The following is a 15,349-nucleotide window of genomic DNA, read 5'->3' on the forward strand; positions in this document are numbered from 1 at the left end:
TCATGCGATAAGATTATTTCCAGGAAGTTTTTCTAAGCAATATTCACGATTGCACAATATTTCGCTAGGGAATATCCTGTACAATTAGAAGAAAATAGCAAAATTTCATCATTTATTTACTAATTTAAACATTTTCTACTAATTAAAAGAATCCTAAGCTGACTCTTATATATTACCAGCTTCAGAATAAAAACAAAAATCAATAAAATTAGAGCTGAAATTGACATTATTAACATCCATGCACGCACTCATAGTAGTGCTAAACTAGACATTAAGGATTCATAAGAAAAAATAATTTTTAATTAATTATGTATTTAAAAAATATAATCATATTTACAAAATTTACAGAATAATATTTACATTTACATCATATATCAACATATTTTTTTAAGAGTTGTAAATGTTTTACAAACTTTTACATTTTTACTTGAGTTAAAAATTATAGTATAATTGTTGTCGCCTCTAGTCGTAAATTTATGTGGTTGTAAATTCCAAGACAGAGGTGCATCATCAAAACCATGGATATGAAGAGCAACCCATGGTATACCTGGACGAATGGATACATATTCCCTAGAAAAAAAAATATTGTCAATAAAATTGAAATACAAAATATTTAATATAACGATATTAAATAAATAAAAATAATTTTTTTTATTTAGATAAATTTGAATATATGTTATTACAAGTTAAATATGTTACATATTAATTCCATTAAGTAGATCATTAAAGTTGCTAACTTAAATGGAACAGTTTAAAATATATGAATAAAAAAAAAAGGAATAAAGTGCTCAAGAAAAAAAAGATATAATTTCTGAATTTCAAAATTAACCATTTATCCTAAAAGACCCTATTTCAATAGTTCAAGTCAAATGTAGGGGGTGACTTTCCATTTGGTGGAGAATAGAATATAAATAGAATAACTCTAACCTTACCCTGGTTAGAATAGGTTACCTAATAATAATTATCTTATCTTATAAATAAACTAAGGGATAACCTGTCCAGATTGGAGAAACTGTTGGAGTAGACATCACAAAATAAGGTAAGAAGGCATTTTGCCGCAATTATTCTCAGTACAGGCTGGAATAATTCAGCCACTAAATGGTCAATAAATGGCAGTGTCTACTGTTCTATATGGCCAGTTCTGCCATTTTACTAAGTTATAAAGATGAAATATTGAAAGAAAAATATAGATCATTTTTTTATTAAATTGAAAAACATTATAGCTATAAATTATTAACTTTATTTTATCTTTGTCTAGATTCTGAAAATATCTCCTGATGATGACACATTTAGTATATTGATAGGTATAATTACTTTTGTGCTGTTTTCTATAATATTTTAATTTCATATAAATTATAATATTTCTTAAGTTTATCAATTATACATATTTTTATAAATACATATAAATGCATTATGTATGTTATTTGTTTAAATGGAAGTAACATTGTTTTTAATATTGAAAAAAAATTTTGGTCATCGTTTAGATTCTTAATGAACTTTAATTTTCAACTTGTTTATTGCTGATAGAATTGATAATATCATTTTTTTTTTTAAGTATGTTGTAAGTTTTGTTTCCACTTTTTGTAATCGCTAAGCTCACGCTTTCTGTCCAGAAATTTAGAAGTTAGAATTTACTAAACTAATATCATTCCTACTGTTTTTTACAGATGTGAAACATAGCCTCTTACACAGAACAGTGGCTTAAGGTTTTTGAAAAGAAAGTATTGTGTAAAATATTTGGGCCGAAAAAGGATGAGTCAACTGCAGAATTTAGAAAGCTACAAAATGCCGAATTGAGGGAACTGTGCTTTGTAAATATAATTCAGGTTTTAGCATAGCTGCGAATAAGATGGGTATGTAAGATTGTAGGGCTTATTAACCAACCAATTTAATGAGCAATCATTCCACGGGTAGACCGAAATGTAGATGGAAGGATTGGGTCAAGACTGATCTGATAGACTGGAGAGGCAAAATGCTTCAAGAAATTAGGGATCTTTTGGCTCCATGAGGCTTCTTGTTTGTAGGATGGTATGAAGAGAAATACAAAGCAGAAGCACAAAAAGTGTTTGAAGTTTATGTTAAAATCAAAGTAAAATTTAAAACACTGATGCAATTTATGAAAAACTGAGCTATAGGAAGGAAGAAGAGTACTCAGGAGACAAACAATTTTGTTGAAAGGTTTGTTATTCTTACTATGACCCCACTGTCATTGCAAGGGATGTGGAGTCACATTAAGTTATTATTTTGTAGTAGAAATCAAAAAGATCATAAAAAATATCAATGAGAGATAACTGGTAATTTTGATACATTAACTATAATTATAAATACCTCATAATATTCAACAATTTTAAAATTCTTTTAGAAGATACCAGTCCCGCCCACTGTAAAGTTAAAACCTGTCCTATAATTTCAGAATCTTCAGGACACTGATAAGTGGATAAATATTCTTGAGTATTATCATCATCATTTCTGAAAAAAAAAAAAATTGATCTAATATTAGAAAAATAATATTGATTTGTTAATAGTAAGAGTGGATTATGAGGATATTGACATAAAAACATATTTTCATGACCATGATTGAAACAACATAATTTTAAGGGCAATAGGTTAAAATGAATATAGAAGAAGATACATAGTATACAACAGGATACTGGAAAGTTATATGCTACCAAGATTTTAAAGCTCTATTTTTAGTAAATTTTTCTAAAAAACTTTTCAGTTTGTGTTTCATTAAAAATAACTCTATGAATCTCAGTTAAATTCAGTTATAATAGGAGGAAAACAACAAACAGCCATTGAAACAAAACCTGTAAAATTATAGATAAATATATCGTGAGGTAATTTTTGTTAAAAAAAAAAAATAAAAAAAAAATAAAATCACAAATATCCATGGTACCAAAATTTTTATTAAATTACAGTTTTTAATAAAATGAATCTGACAAAGATCATGCAAATAAAAGTGATAAATTAGTTTCTATGTATTTCTGCAGAAATGAGCATAAAGTTTCAAAAACGATAAAAGTTTATATACCTACAATAGTGGATATCAATTAAATCATTGTTAAATAACTTCAGGTAATTGAAGGTGCAAACTTAAATTATTTTTATAGAAGGTTCAATAGTTAACTGTTTGGAATTGAAGGTTACGATGAAGGTAAGTAATGTAAAAAAAAAACCTTTCTCTCCACCACCTGGACAATTTTATCCTTTCAAATTATTTTTGAATGATAAATCCATAACATGGAAATGAAAATAAATTAAATTAAATACAATGATACAAAATATTTACAAATAAAACATGCAAAAAAGATAATTCAGTTCAAAATATGATAATTACATTTCAGGCCCTCCAAGCAAATGGATCCCCAACCATTCAAACATTTCAACATTAGAAGTATTAAACTTAGGTAACATTACTTCATAATTTCTTTTTTCTCCATAATTTATATTACATTCATGACAGTTTATCCCTTTTCCATGAAAATAAGAAGCCACAGAAGATGGACAGACCTTTATATCTAAAAAATAAAATAATAAATAAAGAAGAATAATAATTTCAGATAAGATTTAAATTCAGTTATGGAGAAATCTTACCTTCTGGCTCCCACAGGAGGATAATATCCATTTTTAAATTAGTCGCTTTTAGCCGATTATAGACCCTTTGAAAATTTTTCTTTTTTGGATTGAAACATTCTTCTTTCAGATTGATGAATATGACTAACATAATGATTTTATAAGTAATATAAGTGTTTATTAATAATTGGAATATTAAATGCACATGGTATTTAACTTACGATTTCTATTATCAATATTCTTTATTTTGACAGCAGGCCCCTGCTCAATACCAAGTTTAAGAAAATGATTCCGCTGAAGAGACAAAACTAAGATGCCAGATGGTGTCAAACAACAGCAGTTTTCTACATCCAACATTTTGTCAACACTTAATGCTGTTAATTCTCCTGTAAAATTAAAATACTATGATATTACACTCATAAATGTTTCTTTAGATGAAAATTTGAGCTTCATTAGCGTTTTGAAGTAAGGGTTTTCCTCTTTATACAGGGTTGACTGCGGTAATAATTGAAATTATTCAATAAAAACAGTTTATTATGTACAAACTTGTATGAATGCCAATGAGACAAGCAAATTGAAATTCTCATTGCTGGAATTTGTTATGTCCAGTGGTACTTTGAAAGTGTAAAGAAGTGTAAAGTTTACTATTCCAAGAACAAATAACAATTTTGAACACACTATTTCAAACAATAAAGTAATATAGTGTGCACAGAAAGTTCCCTAATGTTTATAAGCACTCTTTAAATTTTTAAATGCACTAAGATTCAAAAACATCTTTTCTTCAATTAATAACAGAATTAAAGAAACATATTTCACTATTTGTAATTTTTATTCAGCATGCTTATCAAATATATAAATAAAGAAACATAACGGGAAGGAAATTATAAAATTAATAGAGATAAATAAACAAAGTACCTTTCTTAACAAAAGCTTCAATAAATCCATAGTCAATAAAATGATAAATTTGAAAATCTGAAAATAAGTAGTAATCTGAATCATGTGATAAACATTCTTTCACTTTCGGCCATATCTGAAGGGTGTCTGGGAATACTGCTACAACCTGCAAAATAAATTAAAAACATAATAATTTATGTTCTTTACAAAATATATAACAAACTAAAAAAATAAAATAAAATTTACTCCATGATTAAAGTGATGACCTATTATGTCCTTCTTTATCATATCACAGTCCAAATGTGTGTTGAAGAAATGAACATTGTCTTTTGATGGTTTAATTTTAAAGAGATCGGGAGCCAACATTTTAATTGATGAAATAGTTACAAAGAATCACAAATCCACATGACATTCTTTGAATACGGGGGAGGTTATAGTGTTTGTAAACAAAGTTGCCAGTGCAGGTTATCTACATTGCGTTTGACATTCAATTTGTGAATTAGAATGGATATTGATAAAAATATGAGTGAAGAAGATGTATAATATTCAAATTGCTTGAAATGTATTACTTTGTTAGTTTCTATTTAAGAAGCCTTTAAATTTTTTATTTCAGAAATTAAAATTGACTGTGTACAGTGCTGTCAGTAAGATTTGTGATGATATTGGGAAGAATAATACATTCATTGGTGACTTCGATTTTACAGTAGATGCTAAGACTATTATAACTGAATTAGTATGGAAAAAAATGGAACAATATGTTGAAGATCTTGAAGCATTTGCTCAGTAAGTATTATGTTATTGGTAAAAAAGACATGGTCTTGAATTATATATTATAATTTGTGATGTTATTAATTTATATTATTGAATTAACCAGGTTTTGTGTAATTACTGCCATCTAGTGCAATATAGTCTTGCAAATATAAAATCAGTTTGAAGAAGGATCTGTTATAAATAATTATTAATTAATAATTTTTAGTTAACAATAAATATACACTGCTACTACATATTTGTAGACTGCTTAACTTATAGAATCAAATCATGATCACTTATGTAGTATTTAATCAATTTTATAGTATTTACTTATGTAGTGCAGCAATGCTACAAAGAAATATTGACCATTAGGTCTAAAAAGAAACAGTCAAACATTGTTTTTTGGTGTATTCAATTAGAATTCAATTCAACTCCAAAATGTATTGTTAGAAAGCATTTCCAAGTTAATTAACTAAATATTATGGTGGTCAATAGTTTCCATAATCTACTGTTGCTTTCTGTTAGATTATATTACTGAATACAGCTAAACCGGCTCACTGGAATAATTGGTAGTAAAAAGAAAAATATATAGTGCTGGAAAAACGCTAAGTTTAGTAGTAGAAAACATAATAATTCACTTAGTGACATTGATTAAAAAGTTTAAGATCATTTATTTACTTGAATTAAAACACATAATCATAGCATTAAAAAAAAAAATTATTTTAAGTTTTATAAATTTAACTTCATAATATATTTGTGTGGTGTGGTATGGCTCAGTGAGTTAGGCACTTTGCCTCTTATTCCAAGGGCTCAGGTTCGAGAATATCTGTAGCAGATAATTATTTATTCTGTTACTGTAGCTATGAGACGATACTGTGAGTTCAGGAGTTCTCCTGGGTCTGCTCAACTTTGTAATGTGGGAACCTTTAATTGGAGAAGAATCTGGTAATTGAGTGTGTTCATGGGTTGTAGTGATACATATTTCCATTTTCATATATTTGTATACATATCAACATATCAAGTTTTGTATTTAATTTAATTTTACCTATTATGTGATTTCAATTAATGTTTGATATTTTTCTTTTATACTCTCTTGATTATTAGGCAATCTAGCTTAGTTAGCAGTATCTTGTTCCCAACTAGGAATGGTAAGATGGGTCCTAATATAGACAATTTTATTTAATCTTTTACAATCAGATATTTGTTTTTTATCTTTTAGGCATGCTAAGCGCAATCAGATAAATATAGAGGATGTGAAGCTATTGTTTAGAAGAAATCCAAAAATTGTGAGTAGAATTATCTGATACTTAATTATTTTCATATAAATTTTATTTCTTTAAAGTTATTTCATTTGTTTTAAATATTAGCTTGAAGAAATTACTAAGCTTGAAGCAGAAGATTCTGAAAAACCTGCCGAAAAGGGAAGAAAACGAAAGCAAAGTGCTGTAGAAGTGGACAATGATGACAATTGAAATTAAATTTGTAAATATTAGAAGTTAAAAATTACCTTTTACAAAGAGTAACTATCTGTGATATTTATTTAATCAATCAATGTGATAGACACATTGTGCCTTTTCATATAATGAACTGTTTGTTTCTGAGATAATTGTAATTAAGTGTAATGAGGTTAAAAAAAGAAATATGTAATCAGGAGTAATAGTGTAAAAAATTAAAGAAGGTGATTCAATCATATAGTAAGCTATATTGCTGGTCCTGGCATTGAATTGAATGTTGCTTTCAAATCTAGAAATGCCATATCAAAAATTCTTCCCTGATTCCTGGTCTTCTTCACAATACTTATAAGATAGAGAAAATCTACCAATTTTTTGATTCTTGGATATATTTTTGGCATATAACGGAGGAAAAACATATGGGTCTGTAATTACCCCAGAATGCCTGGTTTTCCTTCTTAAAGGTAGGAATAATCTTAAATATTGAATATATTGTAATTACATTGTATAAGTGGATAAAACCTTTAAAAATATTTTTTAAATTAATTTAAGTAAGTTCTCTTTAATATTGTATTTATTAGAATATTTAGCATTTAGTAAAATTATAGAAATTTCTTGTAGATATTTACCTGGAATCTAATCTTTTGGTAGTCAATGAGATTTTTGTTTGATTTAATTCATTTTACTTCTTAAAATTAGTGTCCATATTTTCCAATTTGTATGTCTTCATAACTAGTACAAGATCACTGATAAATTTTGATGAGAAATGAGGAAATATTGCATTATTAACACATAGTTATAAGATAAAACAGATTATGTGATTAATGTAACACAAATAAAACAAAAACATTAACGTTTAGAGGTGCATAATTTTATATTATTTTGATGTGCCAAATTGTTTTATTTTAATATCCTTTTCATAATTTTTTAATGTCTTTTCTAAATTAATTCAGTGTCCACTCTCCTATATTCTGCTTTGTCTATTAGATTTAAGGAAGGAAATCCAGTGATTAAGAACTCTCTATACTTCCATACATGGCCTCATACTCTTGGTCCACCTAGCCATCAGATATCTATTTGAGTTTGTTATTATTCTATAGTTTTCTAATTAGGTAATACTATATTTAAAACTTAAAATGCATCAACTGGAAAAAAAGAAAGAAATTTCTATAATAGAGTCCTAATTGTTGAAAAATTGAACTTTGAAATAATTTAAAAAATGAGGAGGAATTTGGAATACACTAATCTGGTATATCAAACTAACAAAAGTAATGAAATTGTGCTCCTTTGAACTGCATCTATATTTTTTAGGGGATGGTAAGGACTGCGGTCAAGAAAAAAAAATAGTTTTCAACTATTTATTTATTGCTAACATTTCAACCCACAGTGTAGACCTTCATCAGGGTTGTGATGGGTGGAAATTTACAGTAGAAGAAAAGGACTTCGAGAATGACCAAATATTCTACCAATTGTTTTACTGTACATCTTCACCTATCACAACAGCTCTGATAAAGACCTACAGTGTGGGTTGAAGCGTCAGCAATAAATAAGTAGTTTAAAACCATTTTTGACTTCTTGACTCCTTAAATTCCATCTCCATCTCCTTAAAATTCATTTATGGTCAATTATCTATATATATGATGCGTTAGTTCTGTTTGTATTATGTTGTAATAATCTGTAATATGTTTTGTAAATGCAATATTTATTCTGTTATTCAGTCATCTTATTATTAATAATTTGGCTTAGTTATTAGGACTTAAGTAGGAATTCAGTTAGTGTAATATTATTAATATTAGATATTTTTATTGGTGTAGGCCAGCATAAAAAATATTTATTCGATTTTGACATTATTATTAATACATTGGTTGAAAGTGAGCCATTTATATCTCAGGATCTACATGTGCAAGACTAGAACTAGACATGCAGACTTTTTTTTAGTGCTCAAAATGAACTCTGTTAAATTCACTTTAATGTAGTTCACATTGATATTTGTAGGAGTGGCAGTTTCTAAGATATTTGCTAAAATAAAGCCAGAAAATGATAATTTCTCGTTTATGGAAAAATTGTATCTCATAAGGTAAACTCCATGTTTGAGTGAGGAGAGCTAGTTTTAATAGTTCGCACCTCAAGATCTTGTGGAAGGGTTAAGAGGTATTTGCCTTTAGAAACTTTCACAGGTATTAAGGAAAGAGGAGAGATCCTAAGGAAGTTTTGAAAAATAACAATATTGTTGAGTACCAGAATAAAGGTGGAGTTATTTGATCATCTAACAATGTATTAACTTACCATCTTGTTGGTAATGATATACAGAGAAAATCTGCCACCAGAAAGGTACCAAAGAAACAGAAAACTCTTATTTAGTCTTTATTCATTCAAAAAATAGGTTTATAAATATATTATATATTTACACAGTGGTAGAGAGATGGAATAAAATATATTCTAGAAATTGCCATGTGTTGATTGTGGTTTAAGCATTTTCCGCTAGATAGCAGTATTGGACTGTTGCGATGTTCTTGAACGCCGCAAGGAAAGAGCTCCCTCTGATGGGCAGAGCTGAAAGCTGTAGGAGCCCTTTCAGTCTCTGATAAATAGTATTGATACATTTGTAGCGTATTGGGGGGAGTGAGGAACGGGCAACACTTTTAGGAGACGACAAAATTTCTCAATAAATAATAATATCTCTCAATTTGCAAACATTTGAACCGTTTCATTTCATGACATTTTTATTTCTAACCAGTATAATGCACGATAAATATGATTTTTCTTGCCAAAAAGTTCTTTAGAATTATTGTCTTTTAAATTGATTTATTTAAACAAGGGACGGCCGTAAAACCGGGCGGTTGACACTCACTACGCCACAGTTAGCCACTGCTTGAAGCTAACATATAAAAACAAAAAATTAAATTATTACCTGTCGTTTGAAAGAAAATACTTTTTTTTTTTTTACATTCTAGGAAGGTTTATGTAGCTTATGCAGTAACGATTTATTGAACTGTTGCATATTAGACTGAATTACTTTCTCTATTTGGTTTGTTCTTTTTTAGTGTTGATAAGAATTATGCAGTATGTTTGCTATGTGTTGTCTGCTTTTATGTGGTTTTCAGCTCTGACGATGCCCGAATAGGCAAAACGTTTTCTCGTTACTTATTTACTGCTATTAGAATTCTTTGAGGACAGGAATCTTGTAATAATAAATTAAAACATAGTAGTTTATCACTGTGTTTAGATTCGTAATTCTACTATAATTAATAGTAATAGAGGAGGGGTCTCCTAAGGAATAAATAAATTTCTGGAATAATTTTATGTTTTTTTAAAAATAATTTTACGTTATATCCTCCAATTATCAAAAATATCTCCTTATTTTAGACATAACAGGTTGATTTCCTACCAGGAGAATCCTAAAATAATCGGGTACAAATCCCACTTCATCCTGAACATTTTTTCAATTTATCTCAGCAGTTTTTCTTGATATACATTGTTAGCTGTGGTTTGGATTTCTGTCTTCATTGGTTCCAGCTGCTAAATATTAATGAAATTAAAGAAAAATACGAAGCCTTATAAGATTTGTTTTTTCCCCTCTAAAGATAGTTTATGGGTCCACTCATGTCTACAATGGAATTATACTTAATGAAGAAACGATTCTATGCCATGACCTTCAGAAGGTTTGGTTGTGTATGGTTGTTGGAACAGACCTCATAAGGTATTCTAAAAAAAACTTCATTAGACCTGTCCATGTGAGTATATGATTCCAGTTTCTGTCCCATAAAAGATTTGGATTTTCCAACTTCTTTCTGCCTAGCTGTAAAGGAAATGAGGGACATGGATTGTTTTGTGCTCTGCGCTGTCACTGCTAACTTGATCAGGAGACTGACTGAAAAAAAATCATACTTCCCCTCTCCCCCCCCCTCCCGAGGTAGAGATAAATATTTAACATCCTCCCGAGAGTAGGGTGAGGTATTATTTGATTTTCCGGTGCCCGGAGGTGCGGCTTTGTGGTTTGACATTTTAGAAAAGAGTAAAAAAAATGACTGCCTCGGGGTTGTAGTTTGTGATCGGCAAACAGCGCTAAGGGTAATGAGTTTTCCGAGGTCGCTATATTTATATTGGCCTTTTTGAAAGGGCCGCTGTGTGAGGATAATGTCCCCCGAACGGGGCTTGTTTTCGGCAAACACGGACACACACCGCTCCTGTGGTTTTTTTCAATTTCCAGGGGTCGGGTGTGAGCCGATCGAGAACGTCACTCGCTCCAGGTTGATTTTTATCAGGCCTGCACGCTCTCTACCGGTCAAAAGGTATGCCTATAGACAGTTCACTGCCTCAGGCACGGAAATGGTGGAGGGGAAAAAAGGCAATAAAAAAATGGGAAAAAAGCGGAAAAAAATTCGTGAAAAAATCCGGGAGAACTTATTGGAACGGACTATGCTTTCCACCCTTTTTATTCAATCCCTAATTCTATCTTTTACTTTAGAGCTATTGTATCCGCTGGCAAATGGGTTTCCATCATTTCAAACAAATGTCATTTTTTTTAACTTAACTCTTTATTAGCCTTACTTTACTTTATTACTCTTTATATTCATGCTGTTTTATGTTATATCTTGATATTTATTATTATTATTTAATTACTCATGAAGTAAATTTAATAAGACTCTGTCCAGAAGATAGACAATTTTTTGATTTTTTACTATTTTTATCTAATTACATAATATTAAAATATAACAAAACATAAGAGAAGATGGTTAGAGTAAAACGAAGAAAAATGGATAATTATTTAACATATGCTGATTTTGTAGATCTTCTTGAGGGCTGCAAAGGCGAGATACAGCAAGAGATATACCTTCAGATGATATAAAATAAAGGTCAAAAGAATGGAATTAAATAAAATGAAATGGAATAAGAACCTTCCTTTTGGAAGAAGTAATTATTGAAAATTAAAACCTACTAGTTAAGAAATAATTTAAAAAAAATAAGAATACTTAAAAATCACCAAAGTGATATTCGCATATAAAGATAAGACAAAGCAGATGTAAGAAATCAGACGTAATAGGAATAATAATGAGGATTTACAATGAAAATAGATTAAGGTATAAACTTAACTATATTATGAAGGTAAACTAGATATACAATTACAAATTATAACAATTAAGTAAATAATAATACTCATTGGATCCTTGGCCGGGGCATACTACTTGGGACATAAAAATGTAGCCAAAATGTCTGGGGAACATTGGGGTAATATTTTAGACAAAATTTTAAAAACTGATGACGTAGAAGTTTATTGAAATATACAAATAATTAGAGACCGTAGCGTATTGCTTAAAACCGCCTTGACTTTTTAAAATTATTAATTTCTCCAGCGCATTTGTTCCCACTGCCTCAAAAATGGGGTGGTGTTTAGATTACCTTTATATCTTATTGTTCTTTTTGCTGAAATGAGAGATTATATTAATTTTTTCATTTCTGATAATCTATTACAATTAATGCTGAGAAAATTTCGCTGCACTCTTGTGAGATCGAAAAAATTCGCAGCATAATTAACAGGTAAAAAAATGTACCATTACAATCCATGAAGGTTTTTGAGTCCAGTACTAATAATACATACATTATATCTGAACTGTGTGTTTATAACTAAACCTATGTGGTCTATGAGAGGCAAACGTGCCATAGATGAGGATTTGATGGTGGTGCTATTTGGTATAAATGGATTCTACTTCTAAATAGCAAAATTATTATAAAAATTAAGTATGGCGGTCCTGCCATTTCTTTACGGATCCGCTGGCATACCTTTGCGGCACGCTGTTTGGAAAACATTTGTATAGAATATTTGGATCCAAGATGAATGAGACGACTTATGAATTTAGGAAATTGCTTGACCTGTAACCGTTTAAATTTATAACGAAGACTGAGGTTGTTCTTATTATTAGTATTCCCTGTTATAGCAGTATTTAATAGAACTTCGTTCTATACGGTCTATAGAGTCCTAAGCCTTTTTGAAATCGATGTGAAATAAAAACCTGGACAGGGTTTATAAAACATACTTCCTAGGCGTTGTATTCAGATCGATTCCGGATTAAGGTAGGGATGGCTATAGTTACGTGTGGATGGATCAGATAGTTAGGAGGAAGACCTGGTCGACAAAAAGTCCACAGATTACAGGGACGTTCACAAAGCCGTCAACAGGCAGCCAACAGCCGAAACAAAAAACTAAACAACGAGAAAAGAGAGCGAAAGAAAAAACAAACGGTGGGATAAAGCGAAGGGTATTTAACCAGGACGCCGTTAGATTTGAAGTTTTAAATAAACAGAAACAATGGAAGGCTCTCTCATTAGGAGGGGCTATGCTTCTATCTCCCGCCGGCTTATCAGCAATAAGCCGATGATGCATTATTTTTTTTATTTTTTTGTTTTTTTCCCCTCTCATACAGGCCTCTATAATTTCAACTTGACCGCCCCCCTACCCTATCGGGTTAATTTATTTTTTCCATTTCCATTCGGGAGAGAGGGGGGGGGGGAAGCCCGCGAGATTGCAGATCCGACCCTCATTTTTACAGACCCCTCGGACAGTACCCCCCCCCCAGCTGCTATTTAGCACGGCCCAGGAACCTACTGCCATTGCCCAGTTACTGTCCCCAGTGCTGCTAATATACTGCAAGGTAGACGATCTCTTTTACCGATCGCGATTTGAACTCACCATACACAATAGCTTCATCTTTATGTGATAAGACTTGGGTGGAATTTTATTTCATATGAAAAGCTCGTACTATTGATTTATTTATTATTACCTACTAATTATATTTAGGCCTAGGCATTACAATTACTTGAGATAGCTGTAAACATTCACTTTTTTTTTAGTATAGTATAATTAATTTTAAATAAATGATAGTAATATATTGTCAGCTTACAAGTAAAATACATTAAGTCAAGATTTTCTAGTTTTGAGTCATTTGGTTTTCCAGTTTCAAGTTCCAGAGTATATAAATAGATTCAAAAAAGTTATAAATATAAAATGTGATAAAAATAAATATAAATATAAAAATGATAAATATATAATGTATTACATAATCCTCAAAACAATGGATGAAACTCATAATATTGACATATTGTAGAAAAAAGAGAGTTGAAAGGAAAAAGTAGTATACATACCGAAATTTTTCTTTTCACAGGCGATGTATACAGGATTCACAGTCGGTACGGAATAATGGTTTTAACCATGCTCTTCAACTTGTCATTTTCTTACCATCATCATCATAATCTGTGGCGCTACAACTCTTGCAGAGTCAAGGCCTCCTGCAACTTCGTCCGCCTGTCCTCTTTATTGGTTGCCGCTGCTCTCCAATTGCGGATTCCCAAGATAGACCTGGCATCTGCTGCCACTTCATCGATCCATCGGAGGGTCTTCCTACTCACTCTCCTTGTCCCATAAATCGTCCAGGATCATCCCAGGATTAAATTATATTCCTATATTATATAAATTAAAATCCTGGGTCTTTCTTAATACATGGCCTGCCCACCGAAGCCGTCCTTTGATCAAACTTATAATATCCGGGTTCCTGTAGTGGCCTGCCAGTTCAGCGTTTGTTCTCATCCTCCAGATTTCATCAGCACAAAGCGAACCATAATTTTTCCTCAATATTCTCCTCTCGAACCTTAGAAGAAGGGCTTCCTGTGAACTGGGTAATGTCCAGCAATCGGATGCATGAGTGAGAACTGGTCTCACAAGGGTCTTATACAGCTGTATCTTTGTGTTTTCGGATATAGTCCTGCTCTTGAAATGCTTCAGTAAGCCGAAATAGCATTTATTTGCGGACATAATTCTACGATGTATTTCAGCTTGAATGTCATTATTCGCGTTTACTTGCGATCCAAGATAGCTGAACTCCTTCACCCTTTCAAATTTATATCCTCCAGTTATAAAATGTGATGGTTCGTTCACATCTAGCTGTGGGCCTGCGTGCATGTATTTGGTTTTTGACTCGACCTCTAAGCCCACTCTAGTCGCTGCTATCCGGAGACTGATAAAAGTGTTATTTAAATCTTTTGGGGTTCTTCTAACAATATCTAAGACATCGGCGAAAGCCAAAATCATAGATCTGTTGAAGATATTTCCCCCAACTTGTATTCCAGATTTCCGTATTGCACTTTCGTGGACCAAATAAAGAGAAGGGTTTCTTCTTCTTTTCTTATCTTCTCATTTTCTTACCCAATGTTGGAATATTTTTAGAACTTCATTAGTTATATCTATCTTAAAAAAAAAAAAATGATGTTTATAATATAATCAATTCAATTACTTTAGATGTAAGTTATAAATTCAATTTATATCAAACCTATTTAAAATCAATCTACTACACTTATAAGAAACTAATTTTTTTTACATAGATTAGTTTTCAAAAACTATTTAATCATTAAGTAAACACTAATGTGAAGTACAGACAAAGGTACTCAATCTCTCATTTATTGCCCTATTTCATCTCTACAATAGCAGGATAAATGTCATTAGAAAACAAGACAAATAGGAAACTCAGTTTAATACAGCGGACTGTGGCCAGAATGCAATTTCACTGCTAAGTATGCAACAATATTTTTTTGTCAACTAACATTTGTCTTCTTAAGGTTTCAAAGGGCTAAGTGGCTATTTATTTGTTTGCTTTAAATTTCTGTTAGGTTAGCAAGATTAAACTTTCATC

General features: G+C 30.6%; 2 protein-coding genes across 4 annotated transcripts in view; one reads left to right on the top strand and one right to left on the bottom strand.

Moving 5' to 3' along the window:
* Positions 1 to 292: 292 nt before the first annotated feature.
* The window catches only part of LOC106692560 (ribonuclease P protein subunit p40), a 493,269-nt gene continuing 478,212 nt past the window's right edge, over positions 293 to 15,349 (bottom strand). For 2 of the 3 annotated variants that reach the window (XM_067048581.1, XM_067048580.1), the window contains 6 exons: positions 4,489 to 4,633; positions 3,795 to 3,959; positions 3,595 to 3,717; positions 3,338 to 3,518; positions 2,329 to 2,469; positions 293 to 570 (listed from right to left, as the gene is read on the bottom strand). In XM_067048581.1, the coding sequence (XP_066904682.1) occupies positions 375 to 570; positions 2,329 to 2,469; positions 3,338 to 3,518; positions 3,595 to 3,717; positions 3,795 to 3,959; positions 4,489 to 4,633 (951 nt within the window). In that variant the 3' untranslated portion in view covers positions 293 to 374. Of the gene's footprint in view, positions 571 to 2,328; positions 2,470 to 3,337; positions 3,519 to 3,594; positions 3,718 to 3,794; positions 3,960 to 4,488; positions 4,634 to 4,713; positions 4,841 to 15,349 lie in introns of those variants that run through there. The other variant, XM_014438570.3, reaches the window with a different exon arrangement.
* LOC106692578 (centromere protein S) lies at positions 4,892 to 7,527 on the top strand. The gene is made up of 4 exons (XM_014438615.3): positions 4,892 to 5,004; positions 5,081 to 5,250; positions 6,437 to 6,503; positions 6,585 to 7,527. Exons 1-4 carry the CDS (start codon positions 4,972 to 4,974, stop codon positions 6,687 to 6,689), a joined length of 375 nt encoding a protein of 124 aa, XP_014294101.1. The 5' UTR covers positions 4,892 to 4,971; the 3' UTR covers positions 6,690 to 7,527.

The sequence above is a fragment of the Halyomorpha halys genome, unplaced genomic scaffold, assembly GCF_000696795.3.
Source record: "Halyomorpha halys isolate HHAL.00 unplaced genomic scaffold, Hhal_1.1 Scaffold61.1, whole genome shotgun sequence".
NCBI lineage: Eukaryota > Metazoa > Arthropoda > Insecta > Hemiptera > Pentatomidae > Halyomorpha > Halyomorpha halys.

Excerpts from the sequence above, each read along its gene's own strand:
- LOC106692578 (XM_014438615.3), top strand. The coding sequence starts at position 4,972 with ATGGATATTGATAAAAATATGAGTGAAGAAGAT. Across the intron at positions 5,251-6,436 it reads GATCTTGAAGCATTTGCTCA|GCATGCTAAGCGCAATCAGA; the intron begins GTAAGTATTATG and ends TTTATCTTTTAG. Across the intron at positions 6,504-6,584 it reads TTAGAAGAAATCCAAAAATT|CTTGAAGAAATTACTAAGCT; the intron begins GTGAGTAGAATT and ends TTTAAATATTAG.